This window comes from Macrobrachium nipponense, chromosome 20 (assembly GCF_015104395.2).
Source record: "Macrobrachium nipponense isolate FS-2020 chromosome 20, ASM1510439v2, whole genome shotgun sequence".
Taxonomy (NCBI): Eukaryota; Metazoa; Arthropoda; class Malacostraca; order Decapoda; family Palaemonidae; genus Macrobrachium; species Macrobrachium nipponense.
In genome coordinates this window covers 15,635,573-15,662,350 of record NC_061089.1, presented here as the reverse complement: position 1 = coordinate 15,662,350, position 26,778 = coordinate 15,635,573, and the positions used below count along the sequence as shown (strand labels likewise).

At 36.6% G+C, this 26,778-nt stretch overlaps 1 protein-coding gene across 7 annotated transcripts in view; it reads right to left on the bottom strand.

Moving 5' to 3' along the window:
• Positions 1-26,778, bottom strand: part of LOC135222340 (43 kDa receptor-associated protein of the synapse homolog) — a 485,735-nt gene that overhangs the window by 6,958 nt on the left and 451,999 nt on the right. For 5 of the 7 annotated variants that reach the window (XM_064260432.1, XM_064260427.1, XM_064260459.1 and 2 more), the window contains 5 exons: positions 21,906-22,092; positions 8,841-8,992; positions 4,669-5,176; positions 4,213-4,311; positions 2,926-3,117 (listed from right to left, as the gene is read on the bottom strand). In XM_064260432.1, the coding sequence (XP_064116502.1) occupies positions 2,926-3,117; positions 4,213-4,311; positions 4,669-5,176; positions 8,841-8,992; positions 21,906-22,092 (1,138 nt within the window). The remainder of the gene's footprint in view (positions 1-2,925; positions 3,118-4,212; positions 4,312-4,668; positions 5,177-8,840; positions 8,993-21,905; positions 22,093-26,778) is intronic. The other 2 variants (XM_064260437.1, XM_064260453.1) reach the window with 1 other exon arrangement.

Genomic DNA, 26,778 nt, shown 5'->3' with positions numbered 1-26,778 from the left:
GCAAAGAATAATTAAGGAGTGTTACCTATGCAAAAGTGAGCTTTGCAAGAGATCTACTTATCACTACACCTAAAAGTTTGCTGTTTAGCCTTATGCCTCACTGCTACCCCACCTGGTGACCTATTCCAGACCTTTATTTTGTCTGTACACTGCGCTTCGTGTTTTCTTGACTAATAATCAAGTCACTTGTAGAGACTAATTACAACTAAGGTCTCAGAACTACTGAAACTCATTAACCAAAGATGGCAATAAACAATAACAACCCTCTGGTGCAAGTCACTTAGTAACCTGTTGATGAGATATGGTATATAGCCTCCAAGTAATGAAAATGGTTGTATAAGAGCCACTTGGCTGACCAATTCAAAAGCTACCATAAAGTCTGAACCATTCTGGACTTGTATCCATTTATGAGTTAGCCTTAGATGTAGTATCTAGCTAGTTCTAAATGAGCATTCCATGCACCTAATTGTTTCCCATAGGCATGCTGACTGTCGGGAAGCCTTTTCTAGATTTCAGGTCAACAAATACTGCAATAAACTCTTACAATTCTTTGGAAAAGGTACTGTACTGGTTAATTTTTGAGTGAAGGGAAAAAATCCTAATCTGAAAAAAAATTAATAGTTTGAGAGAGAAGATCCTGTATGTCGTTTTTTTAAAACAATGGTTATAACCTATCTGCATCCTGACAGTATCATTGCCTTCAATGCTGTGTGATGCATAGGGCCTCTGTGAAATTGTCATTCATGTCTTAATTTTTCTTTCATTTCCACAAATCTCCATTTATTTCCAGCCTTCTGGCTGTTTAAAACAAAGTAATTATTAATAATAAATACCATCCAAGTGGGTCTCTAGGTTTTCAATTCTTCTGGTGCTCACTGGAGCTTGGCTGACATTAACACAACTTTTCTTGGGAACACAACTTTCATCCCTAGGGAGAAGACATGCCTAATTCATCTTAATTTCTCCACATCATTATTTCACCTGCATAGTCTTCGTAGGGGAGTAGTGCTGTCAGTGCATTTTGTGTGGTACACTGTAGGTATTACTTGAGGTACTTTACAGCATTCCTTTGGCTCCTAGCTACAACATCTATTCATTTTACTGTACCTCCATTCATATTCTCTTTCTTCCAGCTTATTTGCCATCCTCTCCAAACAATTCTTTCATAGTGCAACTGCAAAGTTTTCCTCTAATTATATCTTTAAAACCTTTTACTGTCAATTTCCATCTCACCGCAGAATGTACCTCACAGGTCCCAGCACTATATCTTTGGCAAAATTTTAAATTCCATTCCATTCCATTCCATCTATATATGGAACTTCTTGAAGTCCATTATAGTAAAATTTCAAACTATCCTGCCTTCTGACTACTATGTATTTGAAGTTTTAGTGTAAAATCAACTAAATCTTTTAAAGAGGCAGTAGTTTCCTGGTTTTACCCCAATTCATGTCTATATGGCAATTCAGGTAGTATTAAACTACGTAATATAAAATCTTGCTTATGTAGGTAATTTAAGTCTAAAAGAAGGGCAGCAGCAACACTAGGATATCCAGGTTCATGTTAATATCCCTAAAACAAAGTGTATGTTAAAAGATTGTTTAGCCTCCAAGGCATTATAGAGTATTTGCATTAGAGTAAAGTTGTACTGATGGGAAGTTGCACAAAAAAATGAATTACCAAATAACACTTGAAAAATCCAAATGGAGAGAAGTTGTCAGAAGATAATTCAGCCCTTCGTGAATGGCCAGAATATTTTGAAGAGATTATGAAGTTCAAAGATAGACATAAGGCAGATCTCAACAGTTTAGGTATTTGTAAAAGCCTCTTTTCCAATAAGAAGCCTTCTGAATGGGTAGGGTGGTTCTAGAGAAATTAATCTCATGATGTTACTGACATTAACTACTGAATCAAGGATGAAGCCCCTGTGCACTAAACCTGATGCCACCAAGATGAATTATATATAACTCGTGCAGTATATGTAGAGCAAGGTATTTGCTTCCACCTCGGTGGTCGCGGGTTCGATTCTCGGCCATTCCATTGAGGAGTGAGAGATGTTTATTTCTGGTGATAGAAGTTCACTCTCGACGTGGTTCAGAAGTCACGTAAAGCCGTTGGTCCCGTTGCTGAATAACCACTGGTTCCATGCAACGTAAAAACACCATACATACAAACAAACAAGAACTGAAAGGATGAGAAATGCGAAAACAAAAGTGGTAAAAGGTTAGTGCAGGTTATACAGCGGACTGTTTTGAGGTGGTTTGGTCACGTGGAAGGAATGGAGATGGAAGGGCTGATGAAAAGTGCATAACCTGGAAAAGACTTATGTTCTTTCCACCCTTTTCTAAGAATTGTTTCATGTAACTGCTAGGTTTTCCTCCTGTTACACCTTTAAAACCATTCAACTCTCAATTTCCCTTTCAGCTATGAATGACCCTTATGTCTTAGTGCTTGGCATTTTGCCTAAATTTTATATTTCAATCCATTCCATAAGGAGAAGAACAAAGAGGATGACATAGAAAGTGATAGGCACTTGGAGTTAGGAAATACTGGAATAATGGCCTTCATATCCATGCAGGGACTAAAGTGCACGAAAATGGAAATAAATGGAGCAGTAGATATACTATGTAAACAATCCATTAGCCTTCTGTGTAGGCATAAGCAGGCCAATTCTGAGAAATGTTACCACACAAGGGGTTCAACAACAATTCATTCACTGACCACTGTGCTGTTTTTTCCTTGGGCCATCTCTTATTGGGGAAAGCTACTGTATGTTGAAACACATATATTCTTGGTTAATACTCTAAGGAATGAAAAACTTACATTTAAGGAGCTAAGTAGCAGAAAAAAACATTTGGAATTGCCACTAATTAATGTTGTAGGTAAATGATATCCAAAAGACACCAAGACATAATTATGCGGTCTTACTTTGCATCCAAGGGTAGAAGCCAGGTCGATGACCTTGTTATTGATCTCCAGAGGCCGACAGTCACATATCTTGGACTGTCGTCTCATCAGTCCGAGGGTCTTGGCCATACCATTAAGGGCAATAAGTTGCCCATAACGGTCTTCCAGATGAGCCATCAGTTGCATACTTGCTTCATAACGCTTGTAAGCTCTCTGCAATGTTTGAGATGAAGAAAATTTTCATTAAACAGCATTTCTCTCTCTCTCTCTCTCTCTCTCTCTCTCTCTCTCTCTCTCTCTCTCTCTCTCTCTCTCTCTCTCTCTCTCAATAACATTTTACATTTTGACACATGCAGCTAACACTATCTGTTCTTTAATTTTTCATAATAATTAATTTTATGGTACAATGCAATGCTGGTCAGCTTCAGGTATCTGAACTTCTCACTAATCATCTATGACAGGGGTATATGTATGTTGTATTTAAAGAACAGAAATATCCTACTGGCAGGACACTAAGGAGACTGCCGACAAGAACAGAAATGTTTAAAGGTATAAGAACAACTTTGCTTTTAAATAACATGTTTGATTTCTCTTGACATAGCTTTTCATACATGTTAAGATTACAGGATCGTTTCAAAACAAGACCTAAACAGTACACATACTTGTGGACATTTGACTCAGAATTTCACCGCTGTGAGATGATAGTTTGCCAAGTCAGTCTTTAGATCTTGGGCTCAGACTTTACGAAATATTTTAAAAACTTATTTGTGAACACATCAAAATAGGCTAAAGAACTCATGAAACTGACAGCAACTGCTCAACAAATCTAGCTGTATTTAAAATTGCCTTTTAAAACAGTTTTCGAAACAAAATGCTTTCCGCTTAAATTTTAAGAAAATATTACTTTTTGAGAAGAAACATTCCTAATGCACCTTATGTAGTCATCTACTGAAGATAGGAGTTTACGTGGTCAAAATAAAATGGTTAAAAAGGCTCAAAGAACTGGTCTTAGGAAGATTTAACTATTATTGTATTATTGTCTCTACATATCAAGTGATGATACACTATACCAACTTTTTCAGTTCACTTACTGTAGCAACACCCAGAACTTTGATGTTACCCAATGATTGCTGATAGCTTAAAGTCATACCAATAACTTAGTATTCCGATGGGCATTTGTATAAAAAAGATAGTGACTTACGCTGAGAAACACAATGAATTCAAGAAAGTTGGTTCTATAAGAATTATAGACATCTTTACTGTGATTTGCAATAACTAAAACGGATAGCTGCTCGTCCTTAAACTTACCTGAACATCTAAACACTGGCGATGAATATCGGCAAGGATGGTCATGCATCTTGCCTGGGTTGGCCGGTCTCCTGCTGTTAGCGCCATCTTCAGAGCATCCTGCAAATATCACATAAAATACCAAGTTTCCGTTTGCTTTACATTGCCAACGTTTGAAATTTGAATAACTTTTCTTGCAAAATTAGACAAGTTTGAAGAACTTAATCAGTCTGTACTAGAGCTTGGCCGAGTGTTACAGTATCTTTGGCAATAACTACATGCAATGAAACATCATTAATTACAATGTATCGAGGAAATATACTTTCCATACATTATGACATTCAGTTACCAACTGATAATGTCATCATTAAAGTTATTAATTGAATATTCAAAGAAAAATATATTTTAAGAACATCTCACGGGAATAATGTACAGTGTTTTGATTCTACAAATGAATTTTCCCTCGAAATAGCTTACCTGGCAGCAGTCCTTTGCTTCGTGAAGTCTCCCGAGCTTCCTAAGGGGTGTAGCGAGAGTAACTAAAGAGAGCCTTTGAAACCTGGCATTCAGATCCGCAATATGAAAGCTTTTCGAGAGCTCAAAGGCCTTGGCACTGAACGAGAGGGATTTTTCATAATCCTGCAGGAGACAGAAGGTGCTCCCAAGGCCACAATACACCTGGAGTTCCAGGGCTGTGTCGTGGATGCTTCTAGAGACTTTCAGGGCTAGCTCGTAATGTTCGATCGACTTACTGAAGCTGGAGTAAACGAGGTAGGTGTTGCCTAGAGTGAGATGGACATACCCTGTAGTGCGCGACTGATCACATTGGTTGTACAGAGAATGACGACAGTAGGAAACCGCCTTTTCCAGGTTGCCTAAACGCTCATTGCCACGAGCCAGTGTTAAGTAGGCTTCGGCGCGTAACATGGGCGAATCCATTTCGTTGGCAATGTCTAGCTGCTGAAAGCCGAAGTCTAACATCTCTCTGGAAAATAAGGCGAGGTCAGTGGACCCAATTGAAGAATTTCACAATGAATACAGCCTGCGTTTCCCCCCAAAAATGCGTTGAAAATAATTACAATTTCCCACCTGTTTTAGAACGGTTTATCTCCAAAACCAGAGAAGACTAACTAAATCTACTAGAGAAAAATACAGACTTAAAATCGTTTCCCTGTGAATAATAGCAACTTAGAAGAGATGGTGGATAGACAAAACGGGGAAAGGAATCAATTATGATACAGAATAAATACTAAGTGCAAACACTGGAAAACTGAAAGAAATGTGAATGCTAACAACGCATAGTTAGTAATTCATATTTATTTATTGGAAGATAATACGGTACGCATTTGACGGCATTCTATGTTATTCCCATTATTAAATAAATTGGTCGATAAGGTCCTCACATTATAAAAAATATAAAGGATCATTATGCGAAAGTTGTGAGGACGTTTGGGTGTTGGAAAATTAAATTACGGTGTTGGGAAGAAACAAAGAATACCTAAGCAATTTCAAGGACATTACGAAAGGAAACTTCAAAAACAAGATAAAAATGGGAAATATCAGCCTTGACTGTACCGGCAAGAAGATCAAGTATTCCTTGTACGTATGAAAACATTTGTCTTTTTTAACAGTACAACGAGTATTCACTTGTATATTCATTCTGTTACAAATATGATTGCATTGCATTCACTTGTATATTAATTCTGTTACAAATATAATTTAAGACGTTAAATATATACTTTTTTACTTTGTACAAATAATACGTTCATGTTCTCTTCTTCGCAGCTCCCAAAGCAAAACAGTAAACATGTTCGTGTCTAAAAAATAACAAGGACGCTTTTTCTCCTTTAAACGACACTCCTCTCCCTTCTTAAAGAAAAGACATCTTCAACGGCACAGATGATGCTCGTCTTCTCGCTTGAATGGCCCTCAGCTTCATTCTCTTCACATAAAAGTTGACTTACATTTGCATTTGAAGCCCGCGTTGCATAATTCCACCGTTGCCGATACACAAGCATTCTTCATACAATATTAACTCCAAAATGCCTCAAGATATCTGGAGAAACGTACGTTGCAAGGCCACTACTAGCGGTTCTTATCATGGAAAAATTCTAATAAATAAAAAATGAAGTATTTAAGCCAGGCTTATGAATATGTAGGTAGAGAGAATCCTGATGTTTTTACATTATGAAAATTTGAAGGATTTTTTGGGGTGCAAGTTTTGTTTCTTTCTGGTACACTTCTTTTGCCATTTGCTCATGATTATAGTTTCTTTTCTTCTGTCTCTTTGCTCTTTTTCCAGTCTTCTAGTTTTCACTTATATAATACTCATGATAGTGTGTGTGTGTGTGCGCGCGCGCGCGCATATATATTATATATTTCCTTATTTATTATATACATATATAATTTTCTTTCTATGAGGACTTTATACATATACAACCTATAGTCCAAAGTGGGAAGGAAATGCTATCAGTTTTACCTTCTGGGAAACGCTTGAAATCGAATAAAGAGTCCCTAAAGAAGCTCGTCGAAGAGAAACTATCAAGCAAATATTAAATTTTCAGTCCTTTTCCAGTTTCTGTTGTGGAGTAATTATTGATAGTTATGGGCAATAATTACTATTTAACTTATTGAATACCAGTGTCGTTACTTGTGACTGCTGGTCCATCTCTGGCCTTCTCACATACATAAGAGATAATTAATTGTATGACCTATGTTTTCGTACTCTGACCTGTCCCCTACCAATTGTCGTGATCCTTTCTTTATTCTTAGGGTCGAATTTCCATCCTTGCATGTGGACTCAAGCACCTTGTGAACAGTCTGTTTTGAAGAAGCTTCCTCAGTATATGACTTACTTGAATTCGTTGCTAGTAAATGTGCACACATTTGTAATTATCACACACACAGTGCATATAATACCTACAATGTATGAAGAAGTGTAGTACAGGCGTTAACTTACGGAATTAAGTTAACCCCGGAAAATCTAGAGAGCTCCTAAAATGCACTGAAATATGAGCGAAGACACGGCCTTAAAGTTTAGAAGTAGAACTACTGTTTTATAGTTTGTAATCTTATATTAGAAAATTTCATTCATGATTCTAAGGCAATACGCAACCTTCCTACGCATTCGATTTCATTCAACACCCATCACTCCAAATTTATTGTACCTGGAAAATAAAGGTAGACGTCGCGTTATCTGATAATAACTACAGAATGGTTACATCGATGTTGAGTAAATGCACCAACATAAATATGAATATAAACAGTACGAACTTTCGTTATGCTGATGACTAACAGGCATAATTTATTATGCATACATATTTAAGCGTTCTCTAAATATTTTATCTAGTAATCATATGTAAAATAAATCAAGACCACAAAATGTTCATTATTTCATACCCTAATTCACAGACCGTCAGCAAATACAACCAATCTGTTCTCTTAATTCATCAGAGTAAAGAACTATTTTGAGAATAATTTTTTTAATAACCAAATATTTAGACTTATTAAGGTAACCTACATCCAATCACCAGGAAGGAGAGAGAAAGAGAGAGAGAGAGAATTAAATTAAATAAAACAGAAATGTAAAATTCTGATAAACTCACCTGCCATCTTTAAGGTCAACGCCTAAAAAACCTATTACTTTATTTGCATGTGTCAACCACGGTAACATAATCCGTTGAGCTTTCCGTGAGAGAATTCTTTATTAATGAGACAGACAAATAATCGTAATGTAAAACATGAACGTTATGATTCAGTTATCAGGTATTAACTGTAAAAAGGACTTCGTCTATTAGCTTTTTGCGTTGTAAAAAGAAAAAAAAAAATCACGGCTTCCGTCTAGAGGATCACTGCTCTTCTCTTAAGAATATGTAAAAGGAACATGATCCGAAAGGGGGTGGCATTTTGAGATATTTACACCACATCGAGATGTAAATCAAAGCTGGCAGTGGGCCAACTCTGGGTGCCATTTTGCTTCCGAATATCTGGGTCAAGCGAGAGAGTGGGGGGAAAGGGTGTTGAGAGAGAGAAAGGGAGGGAGAGGGAGAGGGAAAGAGAGAGCGAGAGAGATGAGGCCGTTAGCCTAGAAAGATGGGGGTACAAAGCAAGGTACGTTGAGAGGAAGGAGACGATTCTGCATGGGTACGTCGAGAGAAAGAGGATGCAACTTCTTGGGTACACCCAAAAGGGACCCAGTTTTATTGCCTTACCGCAGTAACATGCACCGAGAAGATAAAACAAGCAACAAATAAAGGAGGGGAGGAAATAGCGTTAATGCCGATGCAGGTAATGTACAGGTTATGCTTGTTAGAGGAAGGTGATACCGACAGAATTTTACCACAAAGGGGTATGAACAGAGAAGCTTAAAAATTGAGTGGAAGAAATCTATCGTGTATATTTCATTACTAAATTAGGAGGAGTAACAGGAATTTAGGAGTTTACAGACGCAAAATCTAATTACAACCTGCAACTGCAACTTTCATGCACTACAAGAAACCCAAGTATTTTCATCGATATCCATTTCATTATAAAATATATATGTCGCCTGTGATATCTGCTACGAATACAACCAAAATTCTCTTTCTCCTCTGGACTGACACGAACAAGTACGAACCCAGGAGAGAGGGAAGTCTAATTGCCATCCATACCTGTAGCGGCCCCAATCGAGATGGGCTTGACTGAGATAACCCAATGTGATGAATCGATCGTTGTCCTTGTTAATGCGCCTAAGTGCTTGCTTCCACTTTTTCACGGCTGCCAAGTGCTTTTGCTGATTATATAATCGCACTCCCTGTTCGACCTGTGGAAAAGAAGAGAGAGGCTCCTGGCATTATTTCACACAGACTTAATTTTTCAGGTGAAATATGACATCACAGAAAAAGAGTATGATTGGGACTTGGAGAAAAAAGTATGGGCAGGAATGTTCACCATATTTATTGTCTGAATGCTAAGGGGAGTATAAAATCAAACGCTTTGATTTTCTTTGGTTTGAAAGTAGGTTCTTAAGCCTGCACCAATATCCCATCGGCTTCAACTCTTTAAAGCTATGAGGCCCTTTCTCTCTGTGATCTTAAATACTCCATTATACATATTTTCCGAATTTCCTTCTCATCCTAAATCATCTTTAGATTACAAAATTATATGCTAATCACACAAATACACAACTTCATACATGTACACAGACACAACCCATTCTTCACATCTTTTGGACAAATTTTTACTCGGAGGAAACTTGTCTATGGAAGCCAATGTTGGAATGTGGAAAGAGAATCGCTGAGCCAGCTCTCCCTCAAGGAAATAAAAGCATGAATGATGAATACAAATAATAGAAAAAATGCGGAAGTTGTAGTGTTGAATGATTTATGTAGTATATGTGGCAAAAAAGACATGGAAGGATGAGAAATGTAATATGTAGGAGTGGTCAAAGGATTAATATGGGCCAACGACTGGATCTGAGCTTTTGGACAATTTTCATTGTTTTCTCATATATGTATGAGCGCGCGCTCATACATAAATTTAATATATATATATATCTATATATATTATATAATATTATATATATAATAATATATATTATATATATATAATGTGTGTGTGCGCGTGTAACAGGAGAAAACCATCGAAGTTCATAACACGGCAGCGCGGTGGAAAAAAGACCCAATATCTTGGCAGGCAAAACGGTGGACCCGAAAATTTTCATGCGTGTCTAATATTAATGTCTACCCGAGTTCCGTCTCGCGAGGTAAAAAGAAGTGTGGCAGAGAAGTGAGCTATAAGCAAGAAGAGGAAAAGACGAGCGTGTATTTCTAATAGCGGACAAACACACGAGGAAAGAATATTTACATATTCTTCTAACTTATCTTTTGGATTTTTAGGAGTCTCCAGCACCGTTCCTAAAATGCTTGGAAAATCTGCAAAGTGAGAATGTCCTGGAATCGGTGACGAAAACATTTTCCGATTTTCTTGAGAAGATGACGAAACCTTTACAGAGGCGCTAACAAATATGTTCTCAGTACCACGAAGGTGTTTTGTTTGTTTTTCTGTATGGTGATTTTACGTTGCATGGAATCAGTGGTTATTCAGCAACGGGACCAACGGCTTTACGTGACTTCCGAACCACGTCGAGAGTCAACTTCTATCACCAGATATACACATCTCTAACTCTTCAATGGCATGCCTGAGAATCGAACTCGCGGCCACCGAGGTGGCAGGTCAAGACCATACTGATGACGCCACTGAGGCGCTAAGCATTTTCTAGTACGTCGCTGAAACAAAATGAGCCATAGAAACAGCACATTCTAGATCTACGAGGTGGCTTCCTTAGATACGAATTTAGGCTGGTAAAGGAAAAACATGTAATGCGTTTCTGGTTTGCCATACGTCATCGTTTATCAGCTCTGTCTACGAAATTCAGGGGAAGATAGGTTTTCACCAGTATGTATGTAATGTCCACTAGCTGAATATGAGAACGGAGCAACAGATTCTGATGAAAGTGGCAGAGAAAAATATTTGTCGAAGTAATGGTTAACTTTTCGTGGTCATCAATAAAACTTCACCAATTGTCTCAGTGGAAACAACCATTTTATTGTCACTGATATGGATTTAAAGGTGAGAGTTATTTTAGTATTTGAGGAATAAACGGACTAATGTCGGGTATTAAATATGTTCATTGTGTAACTTGGCTGAGGTAAGTTATCGACTGATCTGTCTTGTGCATCGTTCAAATATTTAAACATTATAACAGGATACTTATTACTCAAAATTGCATGAAATCTGTACAAGAGTCCTTCACACTTGAGAGGAGTGCACTGGGTACTAAAATTCATCGATTACGGGGCTAGGTCACTAACTGTCTCTGTAATCATAAATGAATTACTGGAGTGGCAGCGTAACTCTTGAATACAATGACGACATCCTCCTCCCCCGTTTAATGCGCGGTGGCTTTTTTAAAACTTCATAAGTAGGAGGATCCTTATTTTGGAAACTTTTGAATTTTTGTCTTTATGTAAATGCTTGTACTTGAAATGAGGCACATTAGTTGCAGACAGATTCGTGATTCACGCGCTTAGTTATTAATAAATTTATCGTCACAGTTATGTTCTAAATAATCTCGTTTCCGTGACTGCACTGATACACACTGAACTCGACACAAGAACTCACACCCAATATATATATATATATATATATATATATATAATATATATATATATATATATATAATATATATGTCCCATGAGAGAGAGAGAGAGAGAGAGAGAGAGGAGAATTACAAGCATACAAAACCTACATAAAATCATGCTTTAACCCAAGTACTCATTAAACGCATCTGTGCATGAATTTCACAGAATTCATGACAGAACACTTGGGTTAAGTAGGTTTAAGTTTACGTGTATCCGTGCTAGCCTTTATGGTGACAACTGACCGTACAACTTTCTATATTAATCTAGTAGCTTTACCTCTATTCTTCGTCGTATTCATGGAAATGACTTTGGAGTTTCAGGAACTACAGGTTTAGAAAAGATAAAAATAACATACAGGCACTCGCAAAAGTCGTCACAAATGTATGCGATGTGTGCCCACGTACAATCTCACGTATGAAAGATCATAACGGACACGCACAAACAAATACATAGAAATTATATACATAATACATATACGTACATACACACACACACACACATATATATATAAAATATATATATATATATATATATATATATATGTGTGTGTGTGTGTGTGTGTGTGTGTGTGTGTGTGTGTGTGTGTGTGTGTGTTTCCCCTTCCTATTCTCAGTTAATATTTTAGGATGGGGTCGCAATCCCCATGCCCTTCTCTAACCCTAGCCACAACCACTACAGTCAACAAACAACCACGTACATATTACATTGCTAAGGACAACTTACAGACCAGATTTCAACAGAGCATGTTCATAATACTCCTTTCTTGCCTGGATTCGAACTAAGGTTCTCTTCTCTATTGGGATTGAAGACAGCGTTACAGTTTTAGTTTACTTTCAATGCCAACGGCTTTTCATGTGTAAATGTATTTGTAAACAGCATGACGATGTAAGCCGTGTCTAAAAGCATTTGTACTGTACATTATCAAAAGATACTAAACTATTTAGTAAGTTTTTCCCTGCAATATTGTAAGTTTTGTGCACCACGACAAGTAATCGGGATTACAGCCAACAAATGCCAGCTAACCTTTCAATGAGTGGGCCACCTAAAAGTTATTCTTTCGACTACTTGTTTGGCTTATGCTCGAATCGAATCCCAGCCAAAGATTTGTGCATATAAACGTAATTTCTATGGTTAGTAATTAACAGCAATACCCATCGTCATTTCCTGAGAATACAGTAGTAATATATAAACTGATATTTGGTAGAAAATACGCATATACAAAACGCAGCGCGAGCGCACACACACACAAAAAGTTTAAGAAATCCACTGTTGGTACGAATGAATTTGTCATTATGCCGTGAAGGCGAGCCCTTCAACATTCTCACTGAGAGTGGTGGAACATATCTCGGTCATTTGAGTCTCGGTACAGAAAACATAAGAGGACGGCGACGACCTGAAGCAGGAGGAGGAGGAGGAGGAGGAGGAGGAGGAGGAGGAGGAGGAGGAGGAGGGAGGATTCTTACAACAAATGCTTGACTGAATACATCATCTTTAATCTCAATTTCGTGCCACATCTTTCCTTCCCTCTTGTGATGGATGGTTAGCAAAATGAAGCAATTACAAAGGAATGCTCCTCTATCCCTTGGCGTAGACGCCATTGTAACATAATATGCGAATTTTCTCATATTCGTATATACATCCGTGCATAAATATGTAAGGTATTAAAGACAAAGGATAATTTATAGTACGGTGCTCAAGTAAGATCACCAGCATTTATGCGTCTGTTTGTAATTATATTTAATAACTCTCACGTAGCGTAAGTCTGACGGACATGACCCACACGAAATATGATGGAGATGAGCTCTGGACACAGAACGCTGCCTGTCCGCATAATTTAATTAATAATTATCCACTTCATTCACCCACTGTTTTAATTCTCACTAATTCACTATAATGAATCTCAATGGAATGGAATTAAATTTCACGATGATAATTCGTTACATAAAGATCATATGTATTTGCAATGACGCTTCATAACGACTGGGAGAGAGAGTGTGTACTTGAAATAAGAAAAAGTCAAACGCCTACTCCTGACACAGTGGATGAACATATGTGTACAAGTATATCTATAGTTACTGGGCCTCAATTGCCTAGTTTTTTTGGAGCCATCTTTGGAATTAAGTGAAGCTTTCTCTTTGCCCGGGGGTTGCCCTGACTAATTCACTACAATTATGTTATAAACTATATATAAACACACACATACTATATACATATACTATATACATATATATATATATATATATATATATATATATATATATATATATATATAGATATAGATATACGTATATATTCACATATCTTAATCCCTGTATAATAATGTAATATGTGAAAAGCCTTCATCCCTTTTCAGCTATAAATCGAAAATCTTTCTCGCATTTATATTGGGATGACTAAGAAAAAGTCTGCCTCAAGATTTTATAAAAAGTAGAAACATGTTTTGGAAGAGAAACGACCCTGAGCACTTAGACCGTGACTAATGATTTTTTTGTTTTCAAAAAGCAAAAACTTATAAATTCGTGCGATCCCTCTAATGCACACTTTAATCTATATGCTTTTCTGAGGTAACCCTCTCATAAGGGGAAAAATTTCCATATTAATTATAAGATAAATTAATTTTAGCTTAAGACAGAAAATGCTCGGAAATCGAAAGGTCAAACGCTATGTCGTACTATAATGGTGTTGGAGATGTAGTTAGTATACGGCAGTACTTTGAGAGTTAATGTACGATTTATTAATATACTTTCTTTAATACTAATTAAAAAGTATAAATGTCATATAAAACATCCGGCCACTCATCTTCTCACCGTTACATCCATCCTTTTGTCCTTTCATATACTCGGCAATGCAGAAGAATCATGATACTTTGATATCAAATTTGCAGGTTTGCCCCAAGGAGAAGAAAATGAAAAACTAAGTACCGAGTGCTTTCCACATTTTCAAGGTACACTGTACTAAGAATAACTCCGTATACTCTTTCATTTCTGTTCTTATGGCAATCCTTCTTTGGAAACATTACACTGACAATTTCGAAAAATATTTCCACGCGACTCTCTCCGTTAAATAGGCCAAGAAAAACATACATTTCAACAATAATACAGCTTCCCTGTCCTCTATTTTTGCATTTAAACCCAAATTCAGACTCTCATGAAAACATCCCATCTCATTTTCATCGTTTTCTATTTCTGAACCACATGAACTACCACAACTTTTACTCCTGCCACATTCAACCTATCCGTACAATCCTAGAACTCAAAGTATTATATTCACAGGTCCAAAGAGCTTTCATACACTGCGAGTGCTATACTTCTCTAATAATACTTCTTGCTTTTGTACAACAGCATTCACACTACAATTTCGTCTATATATACATATACGTATACACACACACACACATATACGTATATATATATATTTATATATATACATATATATATATATATAATATATATATATATATATATATATATATATATATGGCCTCCGTTACACACACAGAGAGAGAGAGAGAGAGAGAGAGAGAGAGAGAGAGAGAGAGAGAGAGAGAGAGAGAGAGAGCGGACGTAGAAATTCAGTCGTAATTCATGATGTAACTTAGGTCCACCTTAAATTCAACAGAAATTATAATTACCCAGGATAATGCTCCCAAACTCCACAATGAAACTGGCGGGTATGGAAAAAAAGGAGGGCAATTTCATCGCATTCCAATTAGTATAGACTAAGATTACAGAATTTCCTCTTTGTTATTAATGAGGGGGAAGGCGGACGGAGAGTCCCCTTTCCCGAATATTGGTTTTAGAATGAGGGGAGCTGCAGTACGTCTCTCATTATGTTACGGTTCTTATCAAATTACTCACGACGATAAACAAAGCCAGTATTGGAGCAATGCTCTACAGAAAGACTCGTCGTTGTTCGTTTACCATCAGCAATGCTTCTTCATTTCCCATTTCATTCCTGTTCCGTTCATGTACCTATTTGCACTTAAGGCAAATTTCTAATAGCTATCACTTACGCATTTAATTACGGGTCCGACCCTCTTTGCCCTATTTCTTCATCATTACGCTCCAGAATACGTTTGTGATATTTATATTATATAATATAGTCGATCTTCAAAATGTTCTTCTTACAAGATATAACTTGAACAGCTTTCCCCAATTTATCATTCTGCTCTGCTCACATAAGTTGAAGGAGAGAGAGAGAGAGAGAGAGAGAGAGAGAGAGAGAGAGAGAGAGAGAGAGAGAGAGAGAGAGAGTACGTAGTACTATGTTTAAGTGAATTCTGAGAGAGAGAGAGAGAGAGAGAGAGAGAGAGAGAGAGAGAGAGAGAGAGAGAGAGAGAGAGAGTACTTTTAAAAATGTTTAAGTGAATTCTGTTTAAAAATAATCGCTTACGTGTCTTACACAGCTGTCGCAGCTGCAGACCCGTTCGCAAATTCTTACATTTTTCCCAGGCCATTGCTTCCTTCCAGAGGCGTAATTTTCTCTGCAAGAGTTCAAAATAGACGTTTTCCTCTTTCATTATTTGCGGCTGGGGTGGGAGAGGGGATGGGTAGGTCGAAATACGTGTAAAACCCGGGAGTGCGGTGATATTTTCTAAAATCGCTAAAACCTGATAATACTGACCTGACCTTATTTGACTCAAAAATATGAGTTAAAAACATTCCTCTAGTACTGTTTAATTCTAAGAACTCGCTTCATCTACGTAGTCTAAAATGATCTTAAATACATGTTTCGTTATTCGTACTTGTCTGCCACAGAGACCAATACATCTGCTTCAACAGAAAAAAAATGAGCAAGTACAACAGTCTCTGTCACCAACAACAGACACAACACTGAGAATTCCCTCAAAAAGGGGGCACCTTGTATGAAATTGAGCAATTATAGCAATTATGCCAAGATAATTGAATTACGCCCCTTATACGAAGAGAGAAAGAAACCCCAGTGATTCTAAAACACCTCGGCCAAATACTTCATTATTTCGAAGAAAAGATTGACATCCACCAGATGGCAACACGAGATATAATAAATGATACAATTTTATACATCTTTCTCCGGAAAGTTGTGTTGAAGAAGAAGCTTGCTGTCCTAATATATATACATAACTGGGGGTGTGTTTTTCAGATACAATAGCACTTTATATATTCAATATAAAATGAAATTTTTTTTACAATGTTCTCAACAACAAAATTTTGTTCGCATACGGAGAATCCCATGAGCCACCGTATTCATTTGAGAGGGAAAAAAAACCAACACTCATAGTAATAGAATTATCTTAACATAACGTACCTAAACCTTTCAGCTGATAACCTTTACCTACCCATATTGTGTGTGTGTATGTATGTATGTACGTACATATGTATGTATGTATGTATGTATATATATATATATATATATATATATATATATATATATATATATATATATGTATATATTGATCTGACAACATTAGTTGCTCGGACAATATTTAAGAATATGAAAAAGGATCCCACCCCATCATTAGTTAATTTTTACTCGTGGCCATAAATTCAGTTCACAATAAGGTATTTTTTAAGTTATTATGCCCAGTTTTGAGTGTTATTTGGATGTGTAACAACATTTTATTCTACTGCATGACTAAACGACTTTTCAGTGGTGTACATTAAAACGGAGAATAGGTTAAAAATAATATCCCTCGACGGCAAATTTATCAAACATACCAGAGCCACATACCGCAAGTTATATAACCTGGCGGAACGATATCCATTATGCCAACACCCCCCGCCAAACAACAATGGCAAGTTAATATTCTTATTTTTCATAAAAAATGTGGAGAGTATAACAATAATGATAGCTACATAAAAGACGCAAGATATCTCTCGGCTGTTTGAGAATAATTCTTGTTTGCCTCCCTCCAGGCAGATGCGGGAACATCAGCTCTCTCTCTCTCTCTCTCTCTCTCTCTCTCTCTCTCTCTCTCTCTCTCTCTCTCTCCATGTATGTATCTGTCTCCTCCAACAAAGCTGGTAAATTTCCATTTGCTCTTCTGTGAAGATGAAACAAGATGAAACAGCTGCCTCGCTCAAGACCCATTTAAAATGAACGATGTTTCCATGAACTGGCCGTCCAGATTATTACAAAATACAATTTTAAGTGGAACTATAATCAGTGCCTCTGGTAAAAGACATAGGCTCTGCTATGACTTGGTTATGAAATTTACAAAGAAACGAAGGCAATACACAATTCAGTTATGAATAAATGAAACATTTTAAACTCCTGGCTTAATTTCCGGCTTAACTCTTGAGATAAAATATAATATTATGTTTACTTATTTTTTGTGTGTGTGTGGCTATGAAGTTGATGAGAACCATAAGTAAATATACTGGAAAAGTAGAAAGTTGATAAAAGAGGCTGTATCTACTTTCGGAGTTTTATAGACATCACACAAAATCCTTCAAAATTCAAGCAGTATTGAGTAAATATTCCTATATTATAAAAATGCCATTTCCGTGTGTTAACTGTGTGTGTGTGTGTGTGTGTGTGTGTGTGTGTGTGAGAGAGAGAGAGAGAGAGAGAGAGAGAGAGAGAGAGAGAGAGAGAGAGAGAATAACTGACACATTCACCGATGTAAAACTTTATTCCCCCGAGTCGTATCTCTCCACTTGAAGCTTGATATGCTCATTGCCTTCCTCTTTTCATTGACAAGCCTCCACAAGAGCTTATTTTTAGCTAATATATTTGCTCTAATTTCCCAAAGCATTTAATTGGCTTTCGATTTCTCCCAAACTTTGTCCATCCTTCTCCTTTTAGTATGTAATTGTTTGTCTTTAACTTACAAAATGCATTGCCAAAACCCGTCGTGTTTATAGAGTGAGTTTTATTACTATAAATGGATGGTGATAAAAGGGGAATTTTCCGAAGAGCACTTGAGGTAGAATCAATCAATCAATCAATCATTTCCTGTGGCACTTACGGGGATGTGTAGGGCGTCGATGAACTGTCCTGGGCTAACTCCTCCACATCTACCCAACACTCATCTCCTCAACCGTATCTCGTACTATTCCATATCTTCTATACACATGGCCAGGCCACTTCCAGCGTGAGAACTTAATATACAAATACCATCCCTCCAATTAATATAAGGAAACCTGACTTAACATGGTTTGGAAGAATACGTCAATTGTTGTACTGCTAAGACGAGGTTTGGAAGCAGTTTACCGGGAATTTCTTGGTTGAAGCGATTATAAACATGATATATTTCCTTGGGAGACGTTGAAATCCGACAATAAATACAAGGCGATAGTGGAATTTTGACATTCTAATTCCTACTCATGTTCTTAGGTACTGTTTTCAAAATCAGACTAATGTTCTTCATTATTTTTCCATAGTAAACTTCAAATATGCCTTATTTTATATTCACGTCAATTATGATTCGGCACCGAAAATCGTTGATCATCAAAAACGTATTAAAAATTACGCTAAATTTCTTCGATTTCATCATTTCTGAATGACCCCAAAGGCAAAATATACCTTTTCCTTCAGAGGGGAAAGATTGAATAGCTAGAATTCTCTTAGAGAATCATCCACGTAGAACTGCATTCATTAGATCGAACTGCGAGGTCGCATAAATTCCCCGAAATCAGGCCTTGATAACAGGCAGGCAATAAATGGACATCCGAACTTGTCATTCGCCCTTTTAACCTACTAGACGCCTTAAAGAGTAAGTCATTGTGAGTCACGAGAGCCAGCTGCAGCGATAGAAATTCGGGATGGTTTCTCATGGAGTTTTTTTTTTTCTTTTTTAAGCATAATTCAAGAAAGTTATCGCAACATAAAATGACAAATCTGCTGCTCTCTCATTGGGCAGTTTCAGATGTTTTGGAGAAGCACCATTTTTCTGTGTGATTTGTGTCTTATCCAAATGGATGTATGTACCTTTACATACTATAGATTACACACACACCACACACACACACACACACACACACACACACATATATTATATATATATATCTATATATATTATATTATATATATATATATATATATATATTATATATATATATATTTCATACCCACACGTCCTTTTTCTTGAAGAGGGTTGGAATCAGAAGGTGATGTCTTACAGGTTAAGAAAAAGAATTGTCCTTGACCTTAGCAGATGTTGACAAATTTACAACTGAACGGACTAGTAGGCGGCAAGCAACAAGCGATCCACGGGACTAGCAAACGTTGGCAAGGAGCTGCACCATTCAGCCAATTCATGCACTTTGGGCCCGACCAACTCATCCGCTCTTTTTATGCACATTAAGCATTACTTTTCCTTACTTTAACAGAGTGACTGGTTTGAATCTACATTATTCATCCAGTAAATAGTACGGTACTCTACTCATGAATATACTAACTGTAACACATGATGTTAAACCTCGTCAAGTCTTTGAACTGCGAACGAATATTCAACATTCAATATAGACAGTTCAACTTCGGTATTAGAGACTGCAAATTTCCAATAAAAAGTTTAGTGTATTTAAAGGTCGGAGAAAATTAATTGGACAGACTACCACAAACAGCGTCTACCTGAAAAGTGACTGTCAAGGACGGTTACTGTTTAGAACTGCACTTGAACCTTCTTAATATGGGACAATTTCTTGTGAAAAATGAGAAAAGCCATCCATGAAAGCGAAAGCAAGTTCTAAAATTATAGACGATATACATTAAAAAAATACGGATACAGCTATCAAGAAAATTAAATTCTTATTACAGAGATGAAGCACCCTACCATTCGTATAACACATATAACGCTACGAAAAATACCAAGGATTGTGCCACACAAAACTAACAAAAACGCTGGAGCAACGGGTACAGGTCAGAACAAACACATTTCGTTGACATGTGTGTGTGTGTGTGTGTGTGTGTGTGTGTGAGCTCACGCAGCGCCGTCACAAAAGAGGAGAAAAGAGAGACGTCACATTTCGCAGTCGCCAAACACTTGTGTGTTTCAATTTCCTTACATTCACTTCGACAATAGCATGAAAGTGTTTGGTACGTGAACGCAAGCTCTTTCGGCGGCTGCCGCCTTCCAAGAGGCTGTCACACGCTCCCACATATTCCGATGCCTGTATTTTCACCGCTGCTTTTCTTCCCGCGTGACATTATTTGGATCCTATCATAGCGGGCGACGCGCTATGGATATACGATATTCATATGAGTGACGTCGTGTTGAATTTCTTTATCTTATATATATATATATATTTATTTTTCCGCGGAACCGTTTTGAAGAGTCGCGAATTCTGGAAATTTGGAGTTCGTTTTATGAAGTAGTGAATACCATAGAATAAACGAAGGATCTTTTTTCTGATCTGTAACAAAGTTAAAAATAAAAAATACGACATTTATAAACGCGTTAAGGTAGCAATTTCAAAAACAGCAAATAACTTAATCTAAATATAAAAATGAGATGTTTCCCTGGAACAAAGACTGTTGATAATGGCAGACAAATAAGACATCTTCTCAGTGGTAAATAGAATTGGGAGATATTTTGTGCTAGAAATCAAAATTATACTACCATCTTTTTAATAAAAAAAATATGAAATGTTAAGGATTATTTTGTTACTAAGAAATGGAAATACGGTATATGAAAACTGAAAGTAAAATTACAAAACATTAACGCCACTACATGTCACAAGCTTAATAAAACATATCTTCGTAGAACAGAAAGTTGAGAGTAAAGAGTAAAGGTGAGTGATTAAAAAATCAATAGCGTCAAAATAATGATAAAAATGATATTAAAAGCTGTTATTTGGAGCTGAATTTTCCTTTTGATATTGTACTAGTTAATCAGATGCAGTAACGACTTCAGAGAATAAAAGAATATTCATATGAAAATAAGAAAAAAAGTACAAACAATGATAACACAGAAGGAATGATATATAGATGAAATCACCGATGAGAACTTTAGTAAATAAATATGAAAAATACTCATAAACCCAATACTATGACATCAGGATAAGCTGACTTATTATATTGTGAGACATATGGTATTAATAAGCTGTGGAAGAACAAATAAAACGCAGAAATAAACGATCTGGAGCGATTCAAATTAAAATAAGTTAAACAATACTGAACCACTTCAAAAAGACCATTAGTAGTTAGAATAGCTACGGTTACGTAATGGTGGAAAGCGTACTTAAATTGACACAGAAAAAATATTGGAAATTTTGCAAATACCAAGCAATATGACCATATTAATAATAATAATAATAATAATAATAATAATAATAATAATAATCATAATAATCATAAATAATAAAATAATATAATAACTTAATAATAATATTATTACCTTAGTAGTAGAAAGAATCTTAGCATTAATTCATGAGACAGCTGTATCATTCAACCAACAACAACAACAACAACAACAATAATAATAATAACAATCATAATAAATAAAAAGTAAAAGTAAACCTTGATGTTTAGCCAGGCCGCAATGCAACCCCGGCGGAATGGCCCTAAGGTAAAAAGAGTGACGGAATTGCAGAGAGCGGCGGAGAAACTTACCCGCTTCCTGGCAAGCCTCTGTCCTAATCTGTTGTGGCAGGTGACCAAACAGTCCCAGACAGAAGGAGGAGGCTGGCGGGCTCTCATGAGGTCGGCCGCTGACATATCCATGCTTCCCAGGCCAGGCTCTGTCTCGGGGGTGTCCGGTATCAGAGCGCTGGAAGACAGCTGGTGAGGCGGTAAGCTGCTGCAAGAAAAGAAAAGAAAAAAAGGGGCCCTTGGTCAGTTTTTGCTCTTCTTCTCTCTCGCTCTCCTTTCTCTCCTCGTCTCTCTCTCTCTCTCTCGTCGGATTCACCCGCTCCTCCCGCCTCTTTTTCTTTTTTTTTGACAAAGCCTGCTTTATTTATCTTCACCCCCCCCCCCCCCCCCCCTCAACCTGCAGAAGGATTTCTTCCTTCCTTCCTTCCTGGGAGACCTTCCGTTTGCTTCCTGTCCATTAGCTAAAATCAATGAAAGGTCTCTATCAATAAAGTTCTGCTAAACCTTGCAGTTGAATTGTTTCTGAAGTACGGTACTAAGGATGCAAGACTGAATATCAAATTGATGGACTATGGATATACTGGAAAGTTTCTTTCAAATGTATTGGAAAATAAGAGGGTTGCATGAAATACACAAGAATTGCAAAAATGTACGATTTTCCGAGCAGGTAACGTGAAACTGCACAAAATGAATAAAAATGAATCGGTTCAACAGAAATATCACCGATAAGAATCTCACCAATTATTAGCATGACAATTAATCCGCATAATAATTAAGGGTCGCAGGCACCCATTATATAATCCAGCTTTATTATTCAGCGTCAATATCCATTATTAGTTCATTAATTATGACGCTGTTGACCAAGCTCAAAAGGCTAATAATGTTGACAGACGCAGGGCTGATGACGCGATTCAATACTGGTGTTATGAAACCCGATGCATTTTCCATCTGGCTGAATTTATACTAATTCCTTAACGGCAAAGAAAACATGAAAAGGAAGAAAGAAGAGGTGGTATCACTTTTCTTTACCGACAACCCTTTCGTCACGATGATACGAAACGCAATTTTCATTCATTAAAATGAAGATTATTTATTTCATCCCACGAGATACGCTTACTTTCTTTTTTTTTCCCAGGAAGTTTTTTCATCTCTGTTGTCAGACGTGCAACTTTCCCCTTGACACATTCAACTCGCGGCTTGAGAATAATTTATTTCTTTCTCTCACTTGGGAAAAAAATAAAATTTCTTCTTGTATTTACCTAATTAAGAAGATGGAGGTAGCGGTAGGCAAGTGGTGAAAAAAATATATGATTTCCCATGCAACCATAATTCCTCTCCCAAATCAGTAAAGACATTGTCAGTCGTGTTTTATTTTGAGAGTCTAAGTTCCTTGAAAAGTAAAGAAGAATCACTGTTTGAAGTAACAATACGTAATTCCATTCGAATCTTTGCGTAATCCGAAATTCAGGTATTATTCCATATAAAGTAAAAAAAAAAAACACTGAATATATGAGCACATCTTTAAAAATGTGAACATATTTAAGATGGGGGAATGAAAAGATCAATTCTACGAAAAAGCCCAGTTTACGAAATGCGTTGGACATCTACGATGTCTCTTCACATTTTCACTAATTGATTGTCTATGCATCATATTTTTTTTCAGTTACCGGAAGTGATTATCACTAATGACAATGGAGAGCACCGGATTAGTGAACAGTATCTCTCTCTCTCTCTCTCTCTCTCTCTCTCTCTCTCTCTCTCTCTCTCTCTCTCTCTCTCACTAGATATATATATATATAATAAATATATATATATATATCATATATATATATATATATATATATATATATATATCTGAGAGAGAGAGAGAGAGAGAGAGAGAGAGAGAGAGAGAGAGAGAGAGATCACGAGGCTAAATGGAAACCAGGAAGATGGAACGATAAAAGTTATGTATAATGGGACAATAGAAGCAAAGAAGCACTTAATTAGTAAATGTATTTGGGAGTAACTATACGGGATGAGGGTAAAAGGCGAGTCACAAAATAATTAGAGCAAGAAGCTGGTGGTGAGGTAATGGAAAACATAGTGGATTGTATGAAGGAATAACTGCGCCAACTCTCTCTCATGGAAGGTTAGTTTGGATATTGAATACGACTGAAAGAACAGAAGCTGAGACTGTAGAGGAGAATCATTCTGATGCCTAGTATATGTTTCAGGAGAAGAATCAAATGTTTAAAATGTGGAGAGCCGTGGAATGGCCAAAAGATCATAGTATGTTCAGAAGAGTTTCGCGGAAGGAAGTTGTTGGAGAGAAAGACCCAGAAAATGGTGGACTGATGGCGTGGAAGAGAAACTGGAAAGAAAGGACCTCAACCAGGAAGCGGGTGAGTGCGTGCAAGATAGAGGTCAATGATGCAGTGTGTATGTGTTTGTGTGTGCAGTGGTGCAACAAACTTCTGGAGGAGATAGTCTTGGCCAGCTCTTGATAGGAAACTGCTTAGTATTGACTTATATAGACACACACATGTATATTTATTATATATATATATATATATATATATATATATATATAAGATATATATATATATATCATATATATAAATATATATTTCCCTCGTTAGGCTTCAATAAGACAGGATGGTTTACATTCCAGATTCATTAATATACAAAAGTGCAATTTACCAAATACTAATTTCGAGGATATACAGTGTTTTGTATCAGGCATTATGAATATATATATATATATATATATATATATATATATATATATATATATATATATATATATATATATACGTACACACAATGAAGTTGTGTGGGTCTTTTGAGATTTATATTATATATATATATATAAAAGTTCAGAGGAAGAGTCAGACTGCAAATAGAAGTCATCGTTTATATCGTCTGCCGAAAATGGAAGACCAGCTGACTAACGATGCAAGTATGATCGCCCGAGAAGAGTCAAAGGTCGTAAGCCTGAAGGGCATCAAAGAGGTCTCGTGACCGTAACTTACAGCATCGAGTGTCCATCGTCCGAAAATGACAGTTTCCATGGTTGGGCACATATTTGACATAAATGCAAGAATGGGCAGAAATTTGAAAATGCTAATATCTAGACAGTGAGGAGAAGGGGATAACTGCCCCTTACGAGATAATCGTATTTCTCACCGGATGAAAATCAGTTACGGTTATGAATTTGACAAGGACAATATATATAAATAAATATATATAATTGTCAAATGCCCAAAACTGCCTTTTAAACGTAATTGAGAGCAAATACAGACATATCGGATGCTCTTCAAAATTTGGCAGCACAACCTATTTCAATTTCTGAAGTCTACATAATTAGGAATTTATTACTTATTTTATCGAATGCAAAACTCATTTTTAAGTTAAATATCAGTGCTAAGTAAAACGTGACTTTTCCTCGACTCAAAAATACTAAATTATCCGTTTCAAAAATAAAACAATGCAATATAAGTTCCCTCCTTTGGGAATTGGACTGCTGACCACTGAAAAAGCAGGCCGACGCTTGATTCCGCTCTCCCACCCCTCAACATCTCGCCAAAATGCTGCATAAACCGTTGGTCTACTATTTCAGTGGCTGGCGGATCAAGTCCCTTAGGAATAAGTTATTATTATATCTATTTTTGTGTACATGATTAATATACATAATTACTGCCATAACAATACATCGACTTTCTGGCCATAGATGACTGATGCTTAAACACACACACACACACACACACACACACACACACACACACACACACACACATATATATATATATATATATATATATATATATATATATATATATATATATATAAATAATTTAAAACATCAAAATTAAATGTCGTATATCTGGCGCTAAAGTATAAAGCAAGATCTTTCCATTTCAGACGAAAAATGACGTTCCAGTTGTCTTATCAATTATTTCTCACTTACTTGAAAAGTTAAATCAATTGTGTCAAAAAATGGAGAGAAGCACGCAAACAAAGGGTTATTTTGAGGTCATTCCAGAACCTCAAATCCATCCAGCAACTCTCCACGTTATTGCTAGTTGGGTCATTTAAAGGGACCTAATGACTGTATAGAGATTATCCTCTTCAGTCATAGATGCAATGGCTCGCATCAAATGCATTGAGTCGAGTTTGAACAGATTATCAAGAGCAACAAAAGAACGATTTAACAGTACAACCTTCCCACGTTCGCAATTTTACAGTTACAGGAGTCCAGTTTGTTAACTTGTTTTTTCATGTGCTCCTTTTGATTTGTTTCTCGGGCTGATTCCTCCTATGACTATTAGACAACTTTCAATAATTTTAGCATTTGTAAAAATATTGAGTCCGTATTCCTAACTCTTTCCAAGACGAACCGGACATTCAGGTCATCAAGAGTATGCTATGAACAAATTCAAAAATGTAATATTAACTGAAACATTGGTAAATCATAAGCGGAGAGAAACAGACGACTGTCTTTGATGTTAACAGCATCAAGAATGACCATAAATGACATTGGTTACCTTCCTGATACAAGTATAATGAGGTTATGGCAAACTGAAAGTTCGATTAAATACGGGAATTCAGTTTTGTAATACTTCGACTGTTTCCTACGTTACTAATGATACAACTACATTGGCTCACGGACAGCCCTGCTCATAGCTCCGAAGGTTCGCCTATAACTATACATTTACGGATGACTTTCTGCATAAATGATAGTCGTTTGGTAACAAAATGTTGCTTAATGGCTTTCCTCAGAGTTTAATTACGAAAGTGCATTAATATGTTTAATGCAGCCGGTGTGAATAATTTCCAACTTTACTCTTCCAATACACTAATTAATTACATTCATTCAGTTGCCTTCGTTGGTACATTGTAATTAGCTTATTTT